At 53.6% G+C, this 21,958-nt stretch overlaps 2 protein-coding genes across 4 annotated transcripts in view; one reads left to right on the plus strand and one right to left on the minus strand.

Annotated features, from left to right (window-relative positions):
• The window catches only part of Dtx1 (deltex E3 ubiquitin ligase 1), a 31,825-nt gene extending 28,190 nt beyond the window's left edge, over nucleotides 1–3,635 (plus strand). The window contains exons 5-10 of one of the 2 annotated variants that reach the window (XM_036171875.1): nucleotides 78–239; nucleotides 416–477; nucleotides 1,225–1,395; nucleotides 1,499–1,660; nucleotides 1,756–1,845; nucleotides 2,324–3,635. In XM_036171875.1, the coding sequence (XP_036027768.1) occupies nucleotides 78–239; nucleotides 416–477; nucleotides 1,225–1,395; nucleotides 1,499–1,660; nucleotides 1,756–1,845; nucleotides 2,324–2,548 (872 nt within the window). In that variant the 3' untranslated portion in view covers nucleotides 2,549–3,635. The remainder of the gene's footprint in view (nucleotides 1–77; nucleotides 240–415; nucleotides 478–1,224; nucleotides 1,396–1,498; nucleotides 1,661–1,755; nucleotides 1,846–2,323) is intronic. The other variant, XM_036171876.1, reaches the window with a different exon arrangement.
• Nucleotides 3,636–4,383: 748 nt separating this feature from the next.
• Nucleotides 4,384–21,958, minus strand: part of Rasal1 (RAS protein activator like 1) — a 31,901-nt gene continuing 14,326 nt past the window's right edge. For both annotated transcript variants that reach the window (XM_036171873.1, XM_036171874.1), the window contains 13 exons: nucleotides 21,743–21,860; nucleotides 21,459–21,612; nucleotides 21,070–21,134; nucleotides 20,705–20,817; nucleotides 18,966–19,158; nucleotides 13,747–13,884; nucleotides 12,641–12,785; nucleotides 10,345–10,517; nucleotides 9,121–9,258; nucleotides 8,899–9,034; nucleotides 7,379–7,499; nucleotides 5,270–5,346; nucleotides 4,384–5,082 (listed from right to left, as the gene is read on the minus strand). In XM_036171873.1, the coding sequence (XP_036027766.1) occupies nucleotides 4,958–5,082; nucleotides 5,270–5,346; nucleotides 7,379–7,499; nucleotides 8,899–9,034; nucleotides 9,121–9,258; nucleotides 10,345–10,517; nucleotides 12,641–12,785; nucleotides 13,747–13,884; nucleotides 18,966–19,158; nucleotides 20,705–20,817; nucleotides 21,070–21,134; nucleotides 21,459–21,612; nucleotides 21,743–21,860 (1,696 nt within the window). In that variant the 3' untranslated portion in view covers nucleotides 4,384–4,957. The remainder of the gene's footprint in view (nucleotides 5,083–5,269; nucleotides 5,347–7,378; nucleotides 7,500–8,898; nucleotides 9,035–9,120; nucleotides 9,259–10,344; nucleotides 10,518–12,640; nucleotides 12,786–13,746; nucleotides 13,885–18,965; nucleotides 19,159–20,704; nucleotides 20,818–21,069; nucleotides 21,135–21,458; nucleotides 21,613–21,742; nucleotides 21,861–21,958) is intronic.

Here is a 21,958-nt window from a genome sequence, read left to right on the forward strand (position 1 = left end):
CAGTCCAACCATGAAGGGAGGGCGTGGCTTGTCACGACCCCACCCCTCATCACTACACCCCCCCACCCCCACCCCAGGGATGACTGGGATCCTACTGTGTGCAGCCGGGCTGCCAGTGTGCCTGACTCGAGCCCCCAAACCCATCCTGCACCCGCCCCCTGTGAGCAAGAGCGACGTGAAGCCTGTTCCTGGAGTGCCCGGCGTGTGCCGCAAGACCAAGAAAAAGCACCTCAAGAAAAGTAGGCCCCGCGTGACCCCAATCACAATCCCAGTGCTCTTAGGACCCAGCAGGCACCTGCCTCTACATACTCTCAGCTCGCCTTTACCCCCTCCTTCCTGCCACTCCCCCACCCGCTTCCCAGTGCTTGGCCCCCACCTCAACCCCCCCTGAGACATGTCCTCCCCATCTCTGCAGGTAAGAACCCCGAGGATGTGGTTCGGAGGTACATGCAGAAGGTGAAAAACCCACCTGATGAGGTGAGCCGACCAGGTGGGGGCCTCAGCTCCCAGAACCAGCTCCTCCCAGCCTGCCTTCCTCCTGCCTACCCTGGTTTCTCTTCCTCACCAGGCCCCGGGGAGGAGCCTAAGTTTTATAGCATCACAGCTGTCTGTCTTTGTTATGAGGGATCTGCCCCCACTTTTTCCCCCAGGGTACTCTTGAGCTGGGAAGAAATAAGGAATAGGTAGATAGAAATATAGAGGAGACAGACAGAAACACAGGGATAGCCTCGGGAGGGCCTGGGTCAAAACCCACCAGCCCCTTCTGTCTCTTCTAAAGGGCTTTTATGGGAATGCCAAGGGGTGGAGCAAAAGACCTTCCCCCAGCACAGCCAAGTGCAGCCCCTTCCAAACACCTGGTGACCATGCTGTGGGCAAGCCATCCCCTAATTCAGCCCTGCTGCGTAAAGCAAGCTCAGATCTCACTAGGAAACCTTTGTGGGCTCCCACACTTTGTGATGGATGGTTTTACGCCACATTTTCCATTCAGGGTTTTGCTTTGGGTAGTTAAGCATTTAACCCTGCCCAGGGGCTGTCTGAGGAGGGAATCAGAGCCAAGGTTTCCTGGCTTCCCATCCTTCGTGTCCCTCTGTGGCCTTCCTCATGACCCTCATTCTCAGTGTCCCTCCATGGCTCTACCCACCCTCTGTAGCACGCCCCATAGTCTTCCCCAAGGCCTCTCCTCATGGCCCTTCCCATCCTCAGTGTCTCTCCCTGGCCCCCCAGGACTGTACCATCTGTATGGAGCGGCTGGTCACAGCATCCGGCTATGAGGGTGTACTCCGGAACAAGAGTGTGCGGCCCGAGCTTGTGGGCCGCCTGGGCCGATGTGGCCACATGTACCACCTGCTCTGCCTGGTGGCCATGTACTCCAATGGTAACAAGGTGGGCCACAAGGTGGGCTGCCGTGCAGTGGGTGGATGGCCAGGCAGTGAGTTGGGCAGTGGGTGGGGGCCGGGTGGGACCCCCTGGGGTCTCACACCAGCACACCCTTCCCCAGGATGGCAGCCTGCAGTGCCCCACCTGCAAAGCCATCTACGGGGAGAAGACAGGGACGCAGCCGCCAGGGAAGATGGAATTTCATGTCATCCCGCACTCGCTGCCTGGCTTTGCAGACACCCAGACCATCCGCATTGTCTACGACATCCCCACGGGCATCCAGGTGAGCCCTGCAGACCACAGCCCCAACTCTCTGACCCCTCCAGAGACTCCACCCGTCTGTGATCTGAACCTTCCCGCTGCTGTCGTCCCCCACAGGGCCCTGAACACCCCAACCCAGGCAAGAAGTTCACCGCCAGAGGTTTCCCTCGCCACTGCTATCTACCGAACAATGAGAAAGGCCGGAAGGTGGGTGCCCCCTCTGCTCTCAACAGTGAATGAGGGCAGGGTTGCCAGCCACCATCTTCTAGGCCTGCCTCTCCCTTGTCCAAGTCCCCGCTGTGACATTCCTTCCCAGACCAACATGCTTAATAGCAGGCCCCAAACGTACTCCATCTCATTCACCAGCTAAAGAAAACTTTAGAGTGGGTAGGTACCTTACATACCGTCACAACAGCCTTTCACCCCACGTCGTCTGACTGTCCATGACTGTTTAGCCAAAGAAGCTAGCGCCTTTGATTTTCCTGCGAAATCTCCAGACCTTTAATCGTGGGAACTAATTCACAAAGTGGCTGTTTTGTACAAAGAGTGAGGACTAAGCCCCATCAGTACTGATGACAAGGCCGGGGGGGGGGGGGGGGGAGGAACCAACAGAACTTTCTGAAATGGATGGTCATGGAGCAGACTGGGGCCCAGGCTGCCAGTAACATTCACCCACCCCCTCCAGGTGCTGAGGTTGCTCATCACCGCCTGGGAGCGCAGACTCATCTTCACCATTGGAACATCCAATACCACGGGCGAGTCGGACACCGTGGTGTGGAACGAGATTCACCACAAGACGGAGTTCGGTTCTAACCTCACTGGCCACGGCTACCCCGATGCCAGCTACCTAGACAACGTGCTGGCCGAGCTCACCGCCCAGGGCGTATCTGAGGCCATGTCTAAGGCCTGAGGCCTGAGTTGCCCACCTTTCCTCTTGCTTTGCCCCTAGCCAGGCATAGGCCTCCCTCCAGCAGGTGGGAGGAGCCAGAAGCGCTAAGGGGATCTGGCTGGTGGCTGTGGGGGTGACAGTGGAATGCCAGGCCAGCTGGCTCCAACAACCTGTGGCTCCCAGCCAGGGCAGCAGAGAGAGGATGGCCAGAGAGGGCAACCTCCCTATGGAAAAGATGGAGCTTTGCCCTTCACGCGCCACACACACACACACACACACACACACACACACACACACACGTGTCCTGTTGCACGCACACGCTCACGCACGTACACCTACGTGCCTCTGACTTCCCCCAGTTTGCAGGGGGGAAGAGAGACAGAAAGGCTCCCATTGACACATCCTGTGGATCCCCCTGTGTCTCCATCACATCTATATAGGCTCGTCCCCTTCCCAGGATTTGGCTCAAGTGCTGGGGGGGATGGGGAGTCTGTAAGGTTTCCAGGGGCCAGTCTGCCCCTATGCCTCACCCTCTTAACCCATGTCAGCTCTGCCACCTGCCTGCCCACTGGGCACTGCAAGCCAATGGGGTAGAAATCCCAGGCTACAGAATAGCTTTTCGCAGGGCCACTAGGGACGAGGCTATCTTATTCTGTGCTTGTGTCTATTTATCTTCCTGGGACCCCCCAACCTCTTCCTCCCGTGCCCATCTCTAGACCTCTGTGTATCCCAGGCCATGGCGTCATTCTTGCCTCTATACTGGCTTCTCCCCCACTAAACCGCTCCGGACGTTTGTGACCCAAAAGCTGTAGCTTCTGGCTTCAGGAGCGAGGGGAGACCTTGTTTCAGGCCCACGAGTTGAAAATGGAGAGCAGGCGGCAAAGCGTTAACTTCTCGCTCCTTGGAAGTGGGCAGTGGGCGGCTGATCGTCTCAGGCCAACCAGAGGCCCGTTGCCCAGGCAACTCACCAGCTCCACCTCTGAGGATTGGCTGCTTGGGATGGAAGTCAGCCAAGCTTTAAAGGGACGCCAGCGATTGCTCTTTTGAAAGAAAAAAAAAATCTACCAGTCCCACTGTGGGTGGAGAAATAAATGGTCTTTCTCCTTGTCAGGCCTTTTTCTGCCAAGAGGGTGCTGGGTGACTGTGTTTCTAGGGAACACTGGGGAGAGACAGCTTGGGAGACAATGGTAACCATTGGACCACTGCCCGGGGGCAGCGGGAGAAAGCAGTGGATGGGCCCTGATACTATCCTGTCTAGCGGCATCAAGGGAAGGAGGCAAAACTCTCGTAGTCACTAAGGATGCAGAAGTGACGTGCACATGCGCGCACACACAACACACACACCCAAGCGACAAGGATGATGGAACTCTGTGCGATCCTCCAAGAGGATGTGGAAGAGCTGGCCCACCGATGCCACCCTGCCACGGAACCAGGCAGGAGGAAAAGCTTCCCTCCTAACAGAGCCTCTGGCAGCCTAGGTGTTCCCGAGCCAGTGGGAGATGATGCTCCGGCTCCAGGCGACCCCTGCTGGCCACATGTGGGATAGCGCTGCACTGTCCCTGGAGCTCCTGATGCAGCCTTGAGAGTTTTTTCATCCAGCGCTCTCCTTAGACAAATTCAGGAGTCTTCACAGGCTCTTCAGCTCTGCCAGCCGAGTGTTCCCAAACGTTTCGCCCTCTGTGGCTCACTCTTAAATCATACCCCAGGCCCACAGTCCAGACCTGTGAGCCCCAGAACTCAGGTGCCTGCCCCCAAAACCCTCAGTGGCTGGGTAGAGTCTGGGAACCTCTGTTTGTAGCCAAGAATCTTCTCACTGGCCTCCAGGGTACCCCCAATTTTAACACTTCACAGCTAAGCACACTCACTCGTCACTTTATACAGGATAAACAGGCTCAAAGAGGGAGAAACAGCCTGTGTCCAGCTTCAAGGCTCTGAATTGGCATGCTGGGCTCCCACCCCGTTCTGAGAACACCTGGTTCCAGACACTTGAGGTCGGGGCTGCCAGATGAGGGTGGGGTACAAAAGGATCTGTGAGGTCACGAGACTCACAGACATGGAAACAGGGAGGTCTTGGCCAGGCCTAGTTGGTGCTCGCCTGAGACAGGAGGAAAGCACACTCAGGCACAGCTGTATCCAGCAGCTCAGGGTGATATGGGCTCCACCGGCACTGGCCAAGGGGCATCAGTGAAGCCGAGACTCTGGGCTCAAAGAAAAGAGTGAGGTTTGGCCAGTACAAGGCTGGACCCTGCCAAAGGTTCCCACACCCTGGCTGGCCACAGGGCACACAGGACCAGGCTTTGTCTGGGAGGCTCCAGGCCACAGCAGTGGAGAAGGCAGCCTGGAGGAGATGCCTGGGCCAGACTGCGCCAAGGGAGGCCCCATGGCTGCTTGTCCTCAACCGGCTCTGGCACCGCCTCAGCATCCAGCATCCTAGCAGGTCACTTGCCCCTGTCCTTGCCTCTGGAACTCCTCGTGGGCTTGCTCCAAGTCTTCAAGGACCTGCAGCAGATGGGTGATGGCAGCTCTCTGCTGAGCCGGAACCTCCACGCAGGCCCCTGGAGGGAAAGAGTAGGGTTCAGCAGGCTCTCGGTGGCTGTCACCAGAACCCAGTGGCTTTCTGGGCTGTAGTTTTATCCCATGCAGAAAGGATCCCCAAATCCACCAGCACTGAAAACAGGAGTGCATACAGGAGGACATAGGGAGTATGCTTGGCAAATTTGGGCACGCATCCTTCTCCCTTACCATCCGCGGCACCAGAGTCCTTCCCAGGGGCCACCTCTGGAGCTGGATCCAGGCTGGAGTCCTCCAGCAATTTCAGCCTGAGGGTTGAGAGGAAAGGACAAAGCTGTTTTCCAAGGCACAGTGCTACTCCTACCCAAGATTCTCTGCTGCTTGCAGGGGAAATCAGAGGTTCATCACCATCACTATCATCATCACCACCATCATCATACCATGATTATCATCACTATCACCATCATCACACCATCATCATCACCATCACAATCATCACCATTACCATCACAGCATCACCATCACCAGCATCACCAGCATCACCCTCACCACCATCACTATCATCATCATCATCACCACTATTGCTATCACTACCACCACCATCAACATTATTATCACCATCATCACCACCACCATTACCATCCACCACCATCATCACCATCAACACCATCATCACCACCATCACCGTCACCACCACCATCATTATTATTATCACCATCAACACCACCACCATTACCATCATCACCATCAACACCATCATCACCACTATCATCACCACGTCATCACCACAGGCTCTACCAGCAGGCTCTACACCAAGAAGCCCTGTACATGCATGAATTCATTTAATGGCACAGCCAGCTTACACAAGGTAGGTACTTACCAGTAACGCTGCTCTCCAGATAAACCACAGACACACATGCAGAGAGACTGAGGAACTTGCCTAACTTCACACAGCATAACAATAGCTCCTGCATGGGGGAAGCCTTGTGGTGTCCTTTCACTGGATTGGCTCTTGACTCTTAGGACAATACTATGAAGTCAGTGCCCTATCTCCTCCTTTGCTATACGAGTCACAGAGAAGTCAAGTGACTAGCTGAACACCACACAGCCACTAACTGGCCAGGTCAGTATGGAACCTTCCCTACAGTGGCTTGGTACAAACCTGTCACTAAATAACAGCTCTTCAAGCCAGGAAGAGGGAGGGAGGTATCTAAGGTACCAGGGAGGCTCAAAAGCCAAGTTAAAGAGACCAACCGTACCCAAATCTCTGGAGCTGCCATACTGTAAGCTCCCAAGCTCCCTGGGATAGTTTGAATGAGAACATCACTCACTAGCTCATATGCATGGATACTTGGCTCCTGGATTGGGAGGAACTGTTTGGGAAGGATCAGGAGGTGTGGCCTTGTTGGAGGAGGTGTGTCACAAGGGGTGGGCTATGAGGTTTCAAAAGATTCTCAGTCAGCTCTCTCTGCCTCACGCTTTGGGACTGAGATGGGAGCTCTCAGCTGTTTCTGCCACCATGTCTTTGGTCCACCATCATGGACTCTAACCTCTGAAACCCAAGCCCCCAATTAAATGCTTTCCTTTAGACATTGCCTTGGTCATGGGGTCTTGTCACAGCAGTGAAACCTAAGACAACCTGTTGTGCCTTGCAGATCATTCCAAGACCTGACGTCCTGGACACTAAGGCCCCATGGTGGCCCATGCGCCTCTGAAAGCTCAGCCAGTGTGCTAAAAGATGGATCAATAGGGCTTGGCTGAAGCTCAGTGGAATGCAAAGCCATGAGTTCTACCCCAGCACTGACAAACCGAGAAAGGAAAGGCAATGGTCTGGGCCTGCAGCTCAGCTCAGTTGGTAGAGAGTCTGCCCACCATGCGTGAGCTCAAGGCTCAGTCCCCAGCACCACATAAATAAACCAGGCATAGTGGTGCACATCAGTAAGGCCAGACCAGGCATGGTGGCACACACCTGTAAGGCCAGCACTAAGGAAGTACAAACAGGAAGATCAGAAGTTTAAGATCAGGGCTGGAGAGATGGCTGAGCAGTTAAGAGCATGGGCTGATCTTCCAGAGGACCCAGGTTCAATTCCCAGCATCTACATGACAGCTCACAACTATCTGTAACAACTCCAGTTCCAGGGGACCCAACACCCATGGTGAAGCACCAATGCACATAAAATAAAAAATAATTTTTAAAAACTGCAGTTAAAAGGAGAAGAAGAAAAGTTTAAGGTCACCTGCTACATGGCAAGTTCAAGGCTAGCCTGGGAAGGGGGACATTTTTTTAAGGGATAAATGAACATAAAGAGGCCATGGTGGGGTGAGGCAGGTGACACCCACCTGAGCTGGTCCCGCCCCAGGAGCAGCTGGCGATACACCACCTGGGCCTCGGCATCAGGATCCAGTGGGTCACTCCAGTCTCCCAGCGTGACGGCTGAGTGTGTGCGGCTGCAGCCGGCAGCTGAGGATATACAGTATTGTCAAGAAAGTCTTGTCCCGGGCTAGCAGCCTCTGCCCCATTCTAGGCAGGGAGGTCATCATGCCCTGCCTTCTTCAGTTTGCCCAATTCCTGCACAAGCCTCTCCCTCCTCCACTTGGTCAGGTCCCCCCTGTAGCTCCTGTCTGGGTTCTAGCCTCCTCCCTGCCTCCACTCTGATTCAGAAGCTCCGGCCTCAGGAACACTGTTCCTGCTCAGCTTTTCTTGGTTGTTGTTGTTTCCGTTTGGTTTTTCGAGACAGGGTTTCTCTGTGTAGCTTTGGAGCCTGTCCTGGAACTCGCTTTGTAGACCAGGCTGGCCTCGAACTCACAGAGATCCACCTGCCTCTGCCTCCCGAGTGCTGGAATTACAGGCATGCGCCACAACCGCCCGGGGCCCTGCTCAGCTTTAATGGTCAACTTGACACACAGCCTAGACTCATCTGAGAAGAGAGTCTCAAATAATGGCATGTCCAGATCAGGTTGGCCCATGGTCATGTCTGGGGTGGATTGTGTTGATTGTTAATTGATGCACAAGAGCCCAGCCCACTGTGGGCGGCACCATTCCCTAGGCAAGTGGTCCGGGGCTGCATAAGAAAGCTGGCTAAGTGTGAGCCTGTGAGTGGGCCAGCAAGCCGTGTTCCTCCATAGTTTCTGCTTCAAGTTCCTGCCCTGACTTCCCTTCACGGGGATGGACCGTGATCTAGAAATGGAAGCCAAATTAACCCTTTCTTCCCCTAAGGGCAGAATGTTTCATCACAGAAACGGAAAGGACGCTGAAGCAGACCGTACTGGCCCGTGAGTCCTGCCTTAGCCCCCTTTGCTCACTCAGCCTTGCACATCATCACTCACCCATCATCACTCAAAGTAACGTCTCCTCCAGGCAGCCTTCCCCAGCCCCTGCCCTAGGGCTGGGTCTCAGATACTCTCTAAGTCTCCAAAGCCTTGGTTTTGTGATTCTAACATTCTTATCATTGTCCGGATGGGGCCGGGATGGGGTCTATGGTACAGCCAGCGCTCAGGGCCAGAGATTCATCTCAGCAAAAGCAAAGCAACCTGTTATCCTCACCATCATTCTCATCTAGGCTCAGCAAGTCAGGCTGTGTGCTCTGGGCAGCTCGCACATAGTGGGGATGTTGGAAACAGTACTTGTGTGTAGCTGGCATTATGTGCCAGATGGTGCTCTGAGTGTACCAACTCAGTATCGGCTAATAGAACCAAGGAGGTCAGGGCTATCCTCAGCCCCACTCCCCAGTCGAGAAGACTGAAACACAGAGACATTAAGTCACTTGCTTCTGGTTGTACAGCATGCCCAAGTGAGAGTGTCATGCTTACTGATTGGCAGATGGGGAGGGTGGAGACTGCCGCAAAACCCACCCCCTCACCTGAGCGCTCAGCCTGGAGGCAGCAGGTCCAGCGTCCGCTGCGGAAGGCACCAGGGTGGCAGGCAGCCAGCTTGTCCTGGTTAGGGGCGCTGGCTTTACGCAGGGCTGACAGCCATTGGTTGAGGTCATTCACGTTCTGCAGGGGGTAGAGCCAATCAAAACGTGGGTGAGCCTGAGCCAGGGTCCCCAGGGTCCCCACCCCTGGCTGTGGTGATACCTTACCTTGCACTGGAGGTAGGTGGTGTGTGGCACCCCGGTGCCATCCTGCGTCACCACCTGCATGACATGTGGTAGTTGGAAGGCACCTTCATCCACACGCTCCACGGCACGGATGCAGGACACTGGGATGGATGAGTGGACCTGTGGGCAGCCACAGGCAGCATGCCTTTGGATGTGGCACCAGGTGGAGCCACCAAGGACGTGTACTCAATTCTGAGCAGCTCTGTTGTGTCTTCCCCACAGTCCCGCTCTGTCACCTGCTGAGTGACTGGACTTTTCCCCGGTCTACGTTTGCTTTCACCAACATTAACATCACTGACACCATCACCACCACCACCATCGTTATCACCACCATCCTACAGTCACCATCACCCTCATTGTCACTGGAACCATCATCATCACCACCATCCAATCATCATTATCATCATTATCACCACCACCATCATCACCAACATCATCACCATCATCACAATCATCATCACCACCACTATCACCATCATCACAATCACCATCATCACAATCATCATCATCATCACAATCATCATCATCACCAGCATCCTTCCCACAGCAGTCACTGTAGCTCTGGGCTGTGACTTTTGGAACCTTGCTTCCCTCAGCTCACTCAATGACCGTGACCACTTTCTGAGACTGGGCCTGTTATTCTCCTCAATGTGAAGACGGGGAAACTGAGGCCTGAAGGCAAACGACCCTGCCAAAGTCACTCAGTCTGTGGATGCAGCCTTGCAACCCAGACAGCTGATGAAATGCCAAGTCCTAGTCTCCCTCGGGCTGGTTAGGATGGAGGACCGTGGTGTCATCTGCCTAGGACACACACAGGCACACAGGGAAAGCTTGTACATGGTGACTGAGTTGTTGAGTGAGTGCCTCTGCGTGTGTGTGTGTGTGTGTGTGTGTGTGTGTGTGTGTGTGTGTGTGTGTGTGCACCTGCACATAGCCAGCCGAGCAGATGAATCCTACGTGAGTCTACGATGCTTGGTGTAGGCCTTGTGGACCCCACCCCTGCATGTCCACACCTGGACAGAATATCCAGCTGTGAAATGTGTCCTTGTCCTGGGCCAGGCTGGCCACAAGCTTGGAGCCAGCCGAGAGTTTGGAATTTGTTGCCTTAGCTGCTATGATATCAGGGGGAGGGTGCCCCAACTCCCACTCTGGGTCTCTGTTTCCCCCGAGTATCATAGGGACATCTTTTTGTGGTTGGAATCCCACCTGCCACTCTGGAGTCTTGGAGTAGGAGAGGTCCTTCCCACTCAGCCGGAAGTAGCGCTTCTTGAAGGCAAAGCGAGTAGCCAGGCCTGCAGGCTCCTCCTTGCGCTTCAGCAGGAAGCCTTCCCGAACAATCGTCGAGGGTTGGACCAGGGCACAGGCTGGCCCCCCAGCCTCTGGGAAATAGAGAAAGGGGGTGGGGGACTCTGCCATGTCTAGGGCCTCTGGCACCTGCTGCAACGGTCTGTTCCGAAGACCAAGGCTATGATCTCAGACCCCACTCCTTGACACACACACACACACACACCAGCCACTGAGGCAAGAGACTAAGGAGCAGAGGAAAGCGGTACCCAGATCCCTCTCCAAGCCCCAGGACCTGCAGGTAAGACTGCAGCTGGCTGGGGCTCTCCATTGTGCCTGGTTACTCCTATGTGACCAGAGTCTCCCACTTGGAAGTACCCTCTACCCCAAGTCCTCTGCTTCAAAGGCGCACAGCATCGTTCCACTCCCAACACAAGCCGACTGGAGTTGGGAGGACTGCTCCAACAGCTTCCCAGTGCCCCACTTTCTTCTACCACTTCTCTTCTTTCCCTCTTCTGCACAAGCCTCTCTGATGCTCTCTGTCACTACCCCAGGGCCTTTGCACGTGTTGGTCACTGCCTGGACCGCTAGTCTGACGTTGGGACTAGTTCTCCGAATCCCAGCCAGAGTGTCTCCATCTTGCACCAAGATACCCTTTAGCTAGTCTGTGTGCCCAGACAGAAGCCAAACAAGCCATCCTTCCCCCAGTCAGTATCTCTGGGGCCAGCAGAATCTCTGATAAGAGCAAAATAGAGCGTGCTTAATTCCCCCGGTTTGGGTCTGTGCCCTGTTGTTGGAGTCCGAAGTCATCTCCACCATGCTGACACTAGGTGGCGCACTAAACCCAAGGCTGCCTCAGCGCCTGGGTTGTGGTGGTGGTGATCAGGGGTTGAGGGGGCTGCTGGGTGATTCACAGGAAGAGGACTTTGAGAAAATCCAGTATTGGGGGCTAAGTGCAGACTCCATTCTCTGGGCACCTGGCAGTGTCTTTGTCTGGGAGCTGATGTTGATTTAACACACTCCAAAAAAGTCACAGTGCTCACTCCAGATGTTCACTCTAGAGGCACTAGGGAGGCCACTCTGGGCCATCCTCTCTGTCTCTGTGTTCTGTCTCTGTCTCTGTCTCTCTCTCTCTCTGTCTCTCTCTGTCTCTCTCTCTCTCTCTCTCTCTCTCTCTCTCTCTCTCTCTCTCTCTCTCTCTCTCTCTCTCTCTCTCTCTCTGTGTCTCTCTCTCCAGGGTCTTACTGTGTGGCCCAGACTGTCCTGGAACTCTCTATAGACCAGGCTGGCCTCTCTTGCCTCTGCCTCCTGAGTGCTAGGATTAAAGACGTGGAACACCACACACCAGCCCACCCTCCTCACCTTTGTGACCCCCCCTGACACTCTGTATATTTGGCTAATGTCTTACAGCTTGGTCCCCACTAGAATAAAATCCTATGAATAAGTCCAAGATTTTCTTCTGTCTCATTTGTGTGTATGTGAGTGTGTGTGTGTGTGTGTGTGTGTGTGTGTATGTGTGTGTGTACATATGCATGCATGTGTGTAGTGCAAACATGTATGTGTGTATCTGCTCATGTGGAGACCAGAGGTCAACATCTGGAGTCTTTCTCTGTTGCTCCCCAGCTTATTATTTGACACAGGCCCACTTGTTGGCCCTGGAACTCACCATTTGGCTACAGTGGCTGGTCAGGGAGCCCAGAGGATCTGCCTTGTCTCCACCAATGCTGGGGGTACAGACAGGCACAGCCATGGCTGGATTTTAGGTGAGATTTGAACTCAGGTCCTCAAGCTTGCTCAGTAAGCACTTCACCCACTGAGCCATTTCCCCTTCATTAACAACTTTATCCAAAGCATCTAAAAGGGTATCTATCTTTATTTTTTTCAGTGCTAGGATTGAACCTAGGACCTCATGCATGCAAGGCAAGCTCTCATCCACTAAGCCATAGCTCCAGGCCTTTGAGGTGGTGCCTATTTAACATGGCAGAGACTTACTAAGTGTACCCATACTAGAGACTCCATGCCATGACCCTGCCACATGGCTATGTTGGTAGAGATGGCCTAACCAAGTCTGACACAAATGTTAATTGACTGACTGGTTGACCTGCAGGTCCACAATCTTGGTGCTGGGGAACTGGGGACTAATGGAGTGGGATGCTGAGTACTCCTCCCCCCAGGGGTGGGGGTCACAAGCCAGGAGTGGCAGGACCACAGGACTCACCCTCATCCCCATCCACATCCACCAACTGGTCCAGGAAGTCCCTCACACGTGAGATGCTCTGCATCAGGAAGGGGTGCAGGGGGGTCAGCCACAGCTCCTTGCCCTGGCCCAGCTGCTGACCCAGATTTCCAATGCTCTGCACAGCCTGGGGCAGAGGAGAAAGGAAGCCAAGGTCACTGCTGAGGCGAGCACCCTCTGCAACCCCAAACTCTGTTCTCATATCTGTATACCTTGGGCACTCTCCCTTTTGGAACCAGCACCCAGTTCCCACCCAGCACCCAGCACCCAGCACTGCCCAATTTTATCATGTGTCCTTGGGGACCCGGCAGAGCCGCAGGTTGTGGCTACTTTGTCAAGAATGGCTTAATTCATACTGAGGTATAAATGACTGCTAGCCCACTTCCTCCATTTCTTTTGGAAGGAGTGAGTTTTCATGATCTAAAAAAATGAAAATGAGGAGGAAGAAAAGGGAAAGAGCCACAGGGATCGGGGCTGTAGCTCAGTGGTAGAGTGATCACCTCCCATGCATAAGGTCCCATGTTCAATTCCCAATACTGCCAAAAGGGGAGTGGGGGGTGGAACAATGAAAGCCAGACATGGTGGGGTTTTTTGGTTTTGTTTGTTTGGTTGGTTTTTGTTTTGTTTTGTTTTTTGTTTTGTTGGTTTTTTTGTTTGTTTGGTTTTGGTTTTTTGAGACAGGGTTTCTCTGTGTAGTTTTGGAGCCTGTCCTGGATCTCGCTCTGTAGACCAGGCTGGCCTCAAACTCACGGAGATCCACCTGCCTCTGCCTCCCGAGTGCTGGGATTAAAGGCGTGCGTCACCACCACCCAGCCATGGTGGTTTATAATGAGACCTATAATCTCAGCACTTAAGAGGCTGAGGCAGGAGGATTGCCCTGAGTCCTAGGCCACCCTGGGTGATAGGGCAAGTTCTAGGTCTCAGTGGCCCAGCAAGGCCATGTCATAGAAAAACAGAGACACCCACACAAGGAAACTGGCTTCCTTTGGGCCTTCTCGACGACCTTCCCGATCTCTCCCATCATGCTTCTCTCCAGCTGAGAGGACCTGGGTGGAGCCCCCACACACCCCCCAGACACACATGCACACCTTAGCAAGCAGCAGCAAGGAGCGGCTGGTCTGGGGGTCCGCGTGCTGGTCTCTGAGGTCGAACAGCTTCGGTGTGAGGATGGCAGGCGCAAAAAAACGTAGAAAGAGGAAGCCGCTGGTGGCCAGGTACTTCACATCCTGCCAGAGAATCACAACAGGTCCTGAAGCCCTTGTCCCAGCTGGGGAAACTGAGGCAGCAAACACTAAGTGCCCAGAAAGGGAGAGGGAGTTGGGTCAGGAGGCGTTTCCTAGCCTGCCAAGGAGGATGCTCCCTCCTCTCTGCCTCAGTTTCTCTAGCTGGAAAATGGGGGGGGGATGAAACTGATATGGCAAACAAAACTGGTTTTAGCAGTCTCCTGTGCCCGAACCCACAGCCAGAGGAGAGAGATATCGTTGCGACCTCAGAGAGGCCAAGTGGCTTGCTCAAGGTCACACAGCAGAGGAGTCAGGATTCAAACCCAGACCCATGAGCTATGGTTGCAAGAACAGACCACATTCTCCTCCCACAGACTTTACTTACCACTCACTCTAGGGTGGGTTACAGCCAGTTTTAGAGAGGCAGCAACTGAGGCCCAGATTGGTCATTTGCCCAAGATTACCCAGGGACCAACAGCAGAGTTGTTTACCACTCTCTAGCCATTCAGGCTCAGCTACCCGAGGGTCAAGGGTCAAGAGCGCATTTAATCTCTACTTTCCAAATGAGGAGACTGAGGCTCAGCAAGGAGCCGGCAGTCAGGCTGCAGAGCCCAGCTGAGTCCCTCCGCGGACTTTCCGCACTGGGCACAGCTCGCTCCCCCACTGCTATATCAAGCCTGAGCATGTATGTCTATGTTTATTTTGGGGTGTCAGTCACACCTGTGACAATAGCTACCCTGGAGTGTGTTAGCTTCCTGGGCATGCCAGCCTTGCCAGTGGGCCCTGCAACATCTGTACCCAAGGCTTCTTGAGAGGGGACCACCCCAGTCAGAGCCCTGAACTGTCTGTCCCCAGATCACCACCTCCTCCCAGGCAGGTTCCCCAAATCATTTTAACCCCCAACGTTAGCTCATCCAGGTACACATGAGCCAGGCCTGTCACCCCATGTACACAGGGGCCAAGGCAGGGGGTCACAAGTTCAAGGCTAGCCTGGGCAAGTTAGCGATACCTTGTCTCAAAATGAAAAGTAAAAAAGAGGGCTGTGGGTGCATCTGTACCACTGGAGCGCTTGCCTAGTGTGCATGGGACCCTGCGTTTCTCCCCAGTGCCGCAGAAACCGGCTGTGGTGACACACGCCTGGGATCCCAGCACGTGGGAGGCGGAGGCAGGGGGACCACAAGTTCAAAGTCACTGTGCTAGTTAGTTGTGTGTGTGTGTGTGTGTGTGTGTGTGTGTGTGTGTGTGTGTGTGAACGTGACAAGCTACAGTTATCTGGGAAGAGGGACCCCAATTAAGAAAACAACTCAATCAGATTGCTTGTAGGAAAAGCTGTGGGGGCATCTTCTTGACTCATAATTGATGTGGGAGGGTCCAACCCACAGTGGCCAGCATGATACCTGAGCAGGGGGTCCTGGGCAGTATGAGAAAGCAAACTAAACAATCCCTGGAGAGCAAAACAGTGAGCAGTGTCCCTCCATGGTCTCTGCTCCATTTCCTACCTCCAGGTTCCTGCCTCGACTTCCCTCCATGACAGACTACAAGCTCTTTTCTCCCCAAATTTGCCTTGGTGTTCATCACCGCAGTAGAAAGCAAACGAGAACAATCATCCTTGGACACATAATAAATTAGAAAAGGCAGCCTGGGCTACATCTCTCTCTCTCTCTCTCTCTCTCTCTCTCTCTCTCTCTCTCACACACACACACACACACACACACACACACACACTCCTATGCACATACACTCACACTCACTCACATACATGCACACTCACATGTACTCACATACATGCACATACACACTCACATGCATTCACATACATGCACACTCACATGCACTCACATACATGCACATACACACTCACATGCATTCACATGCATGCACACATACATATAGACACACACATACATGCACACTCACACTCATATGCGCACACACACTCACGCACACTCACACACATTCACATACACTCACATGCATGTACACATACATACAGACACACACACATACATGCACACTCACACTAATATGCACACACTCACTCACATACATGCACACTCACATGCACTCACATACATGCACACGCACTCACATACATATACACATACATACACACATACATGCACACTCACATGCACATACACTCACATTCACATACATGCACACCCACATGTACTCACATACATGCACACACACTCACATGCACTCACATGCATGCACACATACATACAGACACACACATACATGCACACTCACACTCATATGCACTCACACTCACTCACATACATGCACACTCACATGCACTCACATACATGTACACATACAGACAGACACACACATACATGCACACTCACATGCACTCACATACATGTACACATACAGACAGACACACACATACATGCACACTCACACTCATATGTACACACTCACACTCACTCACATACATGCACATTCACACACATTCACATACACTCACATGCATACACCACACACACACACACACACACACACACACACACACTCCCAGAGGCTTCTCAGGGCTCCCTATCTTCATCATCTGAGAAAGTCTGTGGTCCCTGCCCACTGGGGACACGTGGGTGGCGCTGATGTTGGCTTCCTGGGCTGAGCTGAGTGGGGAGCTGGCCTCCTGAAAACTTTCCCTCTTCCATACCTCAGCCGTGTCCCACTTAACACCTCTGAGGCAGCCCGGGCGCGAGCCAGGCTAACTGGGGTGCAATGACGCCACCTCTAGATGGGAGGCCAGAGCTCAATCCTATGGGGGAGGAGGAGGAATCTGGGGAAGAAATCTCAAGCTCTCTGGGCCTCAGTTTCCCAATCTGTAAACAAAAAGCAGAGAGAGATGCTATATACATCTTCAAAGCTCTTAACTCAGGCTGTAAGAATTGGACTGTGACATCTCCAGCATTCAGTGGGTTCTGGATCTTTCTGCCAAGAGGTCTGTACTTAGCATTGGGGAAAAGTTAGTCTGGTTGAGGCAGGAGAGTTGCCTCAGTGGTTAATAGTGCATGCTTAGTGCTCTATCAGAAGACCCGAGTCCGGATCTCGCACCCACATCAGGTGGCTCACAAACATCTGGAATGCTAAGGACTCAAATGACACCCTTTGGCCTCTGAGTGTGAGCGCACACACATAAATAAAATAAATCTAAAAAAAAAAAATCTTGCTGGTTTCACCTGTAACTGAAGGCAACATCAATGGCATCTGTCTGTTGCCCAGGCTAGCCCTGAACTTATACTCCTGCTGCAACCTCCAGTAGAGTTGCAATTACAGGCCTGTGCCACCAAGCTCCCCCTGACAGCCACCTCAGGTTGTGCACTGAACATTATTAAAACAGGGATCTCAGCCAGGTGGTGGTGGCACACGCCTTTAATCCCAGCAGTATTCCAGAGGCAGAGACTGGCAGATCTCCGTGAGTTCGAGGCTAGCCTGGTCTACAAAGTGAGTTCCAGGACAGCCAGGGCTGTTACTTAGAGAAATCCTGTTTCAAAAAAAAACCCAAAACAAAACAAACAACAAAAGTCAACCAAACAAAAACAAAACAGGGATCTCAGACTGGCGGCCCCCGGTCCAGGACAACCTCAACGCATGGTGACTGATTCCAAGTGACTTTTGCTTGTGTGTCTAGGTGAATTAGCCCTAATGTTTCAAATCTGGGAGACTTTATATAGAACCCTGGAAGTTGGCAAGAGAGAGAGAGGAAGTTGGGGGTGAGGGAGAAGATGAAAAGGAAGGAAGGAAGGAAGGAAGGAAGGAAGGAAGGAAGGAAGGAAGGAAGGAAAGAAGATGCCCAGCTTAGCCTAGCTCAGCTCAGCTCAGCTTGGGACAAAGGCCTGTCCATCATCCCAGATATTCCAGAAGGTGAGTCAGGAGGACTGCAAGTTCAAGGCCTGCCTTGGAAACTTAGCAAGGCCCTGTTTCAAAATAAAAAAGTGAAGAGAGAGCTAGGCCTTGGCTCAGTGGTAGAGTGTGTGCCTGGTGTGTGTGACACTGTGTTTTAGCCCCAGCATAGCAGTGAGAAAAAGGCTCTGTAGGAGCAGGGGGCTAAGGCCCCATTCCTATGTAGAACATTGGCCTAAGTGGTCCCTGGAGATAAGCTGTGGGGCTACATTTTGCCACGGTCTCCACCACTCCCTACAGTTCTACATCTGCTCTGCTCATGTACCTCACCAGGCCCAAAGCCACAGCCCCCAGTTTCCATCTTTTGTATCCAGGCTGGGAGAGTCTAGCACCTCCAGAACACACTGAGCCTTCATCCTGGCCCTGATCTTCTCCCTCCCTTCTGCTCTCATCACTACCATCATCATCACCACCATCATCACCACCAACACCACCACCAACACCATCATCACCTCACCACCATCATCATCATCATCATCACCATCAACATCATCACCACCACCATCATCACCAACACCATCATCATCATCATCACCATCATCACCATCATCATCATCATCATCACCATCATCATCATCATCATCACCATCATCATCATCATCATCACCATCATCATCATCATCACCATCATCATCATCACCACCATCATCATCATCACCACCACCACCACCACCATCATCATCATCACCACCACCACCATCATCATCATCACCACCATCATCATCACCACCACCACCACCACCACCATCATCATCATCACCATCATCACCACCATCATCATCATCACCATCATCACCACCATCACCATCATCACCATCATCACCATCATCATCACCATCATCACCACCATCACCACCAATACCATCATCATCATCACCATCATCACCACCATCATCACCACCACCACCACCATCATCATTATCATCACCATCAATATCATCACCACCACCATCACCATCATCATCACCACCACCTTCATCAGGCATCATCATTGGTCCCCTGGGTTCTAGGTCCTGCCAAGAACACTGTCCCTCTGCCAGAACACACATACTTAAATCTGAACAGCCCAGGTCTTGGTGTCACCTGTGGCCTGGCTCTGCGTGTGACCCTGAACATGGGCCCGGCCCACCCCAACATTTTTGCATCAGCGCCCACAGAACCCAGCCCACCTGATGCTCCACCCCTGGGAAGCGTTTCTCCACACACCGCTGGAGCTGCTTAAAGGCCAGGCGCAGGGCAATCGGGCAGCGCCCTGCAGAGCTCACGATGGCATCCACAATGGACCCCAGGTATCCGGTCAGTAGCCCCAGGCTGGTCTCCCGCACCTGCTCCTCTGTAGGTGTGCCCTTGAAGGAGATCCTCCTGGAGGGAACAGGCAGAGCCTTCAGTCAGAACACCACACCACTGCCTCAGAACCCCCCGCCAGCCTCCACTGTTCCTCCCCTCACACCAGACTCCCTTCGGGAGCTTGAACGCTCAGGGCAGCATCCCACCTCAGAGACTTCACAGCGGCTGTTCCTTTGTCCTGGAACATGCCGGCGTGCAGCCGAAGTGCCACCTCCTCAGAATGTCCATCACCCGTCACTCATAGTTACAAGCTCTAGCTCTGGGTGTCTTCAGCACGGCCATGTCGGATGCATGTTCCGAACCTAAGGCCTCGGCACCTGCAGTCCCCACTGCCTGGAGCCCTCAAGCCGGAAGTTCTCAGCCTCTGTATCCAACTTACAGCCCCTGGCATTGCCCCAGGTGGTCCTAATGGTAATTCATGAGTTGCATATCTGACCCCTCCCATTTCACAGGCATGGAAACTGAGACCCAATCAATGTAACTTTACCAGACCTGAGATTATAAGTCAGGACAACCAACTCCAGTATCTATCTGCAATCCTGCCCCACCCAAGTCCCCAGTGCCCCATCATCCATAAGTGCCACTGAGTCTCCCGTGGTCTCCAGCGATACCCTGGGAGTTTCATAGATGACCCTGTCTTTCTGGTTGGGGCTTGGGTTCAAATCCCCACTTTGCAATTTCCCAGTTGTGTGACCTTGGACAGGGAGCTCCCCTTACTGAGTATCAGTAAAGAGGGTGCTGAGGCCTGTGTTTGAGATGGTCAAGAGGTGTGGGTTCTCTATTTTCCTCATTATTGTCCTAACAGGTGGCCTGCATCTAGCTCTAAGGGTTCCATGGAAGCCAGCACCCTGACTGTAGCAAAGAAGATTCTGGAAACAAAGGAGGAAGAGTCCATGGAGGTGTGGGATGGCTTTTAGTCACAGCCTAGCCTGCCTCCAATCTCACAGAAGGTTCCTGGGACCCATTTTGCAGACAATCCCTATGTGGGTCTCCATCATCTCCCAGCACACACTCATCTGTCTGCCCCCACCACTCATCTACTGCCCTACACACACTTATCTGTATGCCACATACATTCATCTGTCTGCCACACACACACTCATCTGTCTGCCCCACACACTCATCTGTCTGCCCTACACACACTCAGCTGTCTGCACCCTACACACTCATCTGTCCATCTCCCATACACACTCATCTACTACCTCACACACACCCATCTGTCTGCTCTACACACGCTCATCTATTGCTCCTCACACACTCATCTACTGCCTCATACACAATCATTTACCACCCCACACACACTCCCAGCATTACCCTGTTTTGAGCCTTCACATGCAAAACCCACAAGCATCCAAAACACCCCCAAGTGTCAGGCCAAGTCATAGGGTATGAGGGAGGCAGGATTTGGACTCACCCAGAACAGCCTGAGCTGCCACAACACACAGAGGCCTGAGAAGGACACACATGTGTCCCTAGGCAGGTGGCAGCCAGCACAAGCAGCCCAGGGTGGCTACAAACAATAAGGGGTGGCTGGAGGCCTGAGCCACCCTGTTGGGCTCACCGGGAGCGGTTCAGGTCCATCTTGCAAGGGTCCAACTCCATATATTTCTTCTCCTCGAAGACGCGGCTGATGACCGGCCTCAGGACCTCGTGCAGGTAGCGCATGCCCACGAGCTGGGGGCAGGGGTCACACGGAGCGGCTAAGGGTGGCAGGGAGTGCCCTAGGCTGGGGCAGGGGGTGTGCAGGGAGATTTGAGAGCCAGGCCAGCCACGTCCAAGGGTGCCGCCCAGGGCTGAAGCCAGGAACCTGCCACCAGCACCCAGCTCAGCCATCTAGTGCCACTGGGGGCCAGCAGGCTCTGGGGACTGGGTGAGCAGAGGGAGGAAGCCACATGCACCCAGACATGCCAGGTCCCCCCCACTCACCTTCATGAACTGTTCCATCGACTTGGATGCCAAGGAGTTAGAACGGAAGAGGGTGTTGGGGTCATCTGGGAGAATAGGGTGATGTGTTTGCTCGTGTGTGTGTGAGGAGCTCACCTCACTCACTCAAGGTGGAGGTGTGATTCTTTCAGCCTCAAGAATCAGGGAGACCCCAAAATGTCAACTTTATTCATAGTACAGAGGCTCAGAGTGGTTTGTTAAGCTGCCTGAGGTCACACAGCTTCTGGAGCTGGATCTGTGCTCTCAACCTTCCAGGGTTCACAGAATAGATGCCCCAACACATCAAAGTCCTCTAAAGAGCCCCATTTCTCCCCACTGGAGATCCTCTGCAGACCCATCTTTGGGGAGGGGCACCTGAGTGGGAAACTCACTGGTTCGAGCCACCTCACGCCTTGTGAGGTAGTCTAGAAAAGGCCCAGACAGGCCTTGGCCCAGGAAGAGCTTCACCAGCTTGGTGGCAAGGTCTTGACGGCAGTCCCCAGAGGCCAGCTCCTCCAGCACAGCCAGGGGGCTGGTGGTGTCCTCCTGAGCAGGGACAGGAGAGCCAACAGGTAACCCGAGGCCCCAAAGCAGAAGAGCTGGCCCTGGTTCCCAAGGGAGGGGAGCTATACCCCAGACCCGGAAGCCCAGATGGAGGCACCTGCATCACACCTACCTCAGCTGGCCCCTGTACCGACTCTAGAAGCAGATCCATGAGAGGCTGGTAATACTTAGAAGGCAGGACACGGTCCTCAGTGAGGCGCACCTTCAGCCGCAGGGCACCCAGGCTCCCCCTAGATGGAGCAGAGCATAGGGAAGGGGGTGTGAGTGCAGGCTAGCCCAGAGCAGGAGACGTGAGCCTGGGAAGAGGCAAGAGACACAGGGAAAAGAT

Source organism: Onychomys torridus, chromosome 22, assembly GCF_903995425.1.
Source record: "Onychomys torridus chromosome 22, mOncTor1.1, whole genome shotgun sequence".
NCBI classification, from domain to species: Eukaryota; Metazoa; Chordata; class Mammalia; order Rodentia; family Cricetidae; genus Onychomys; species Onychomys torridus.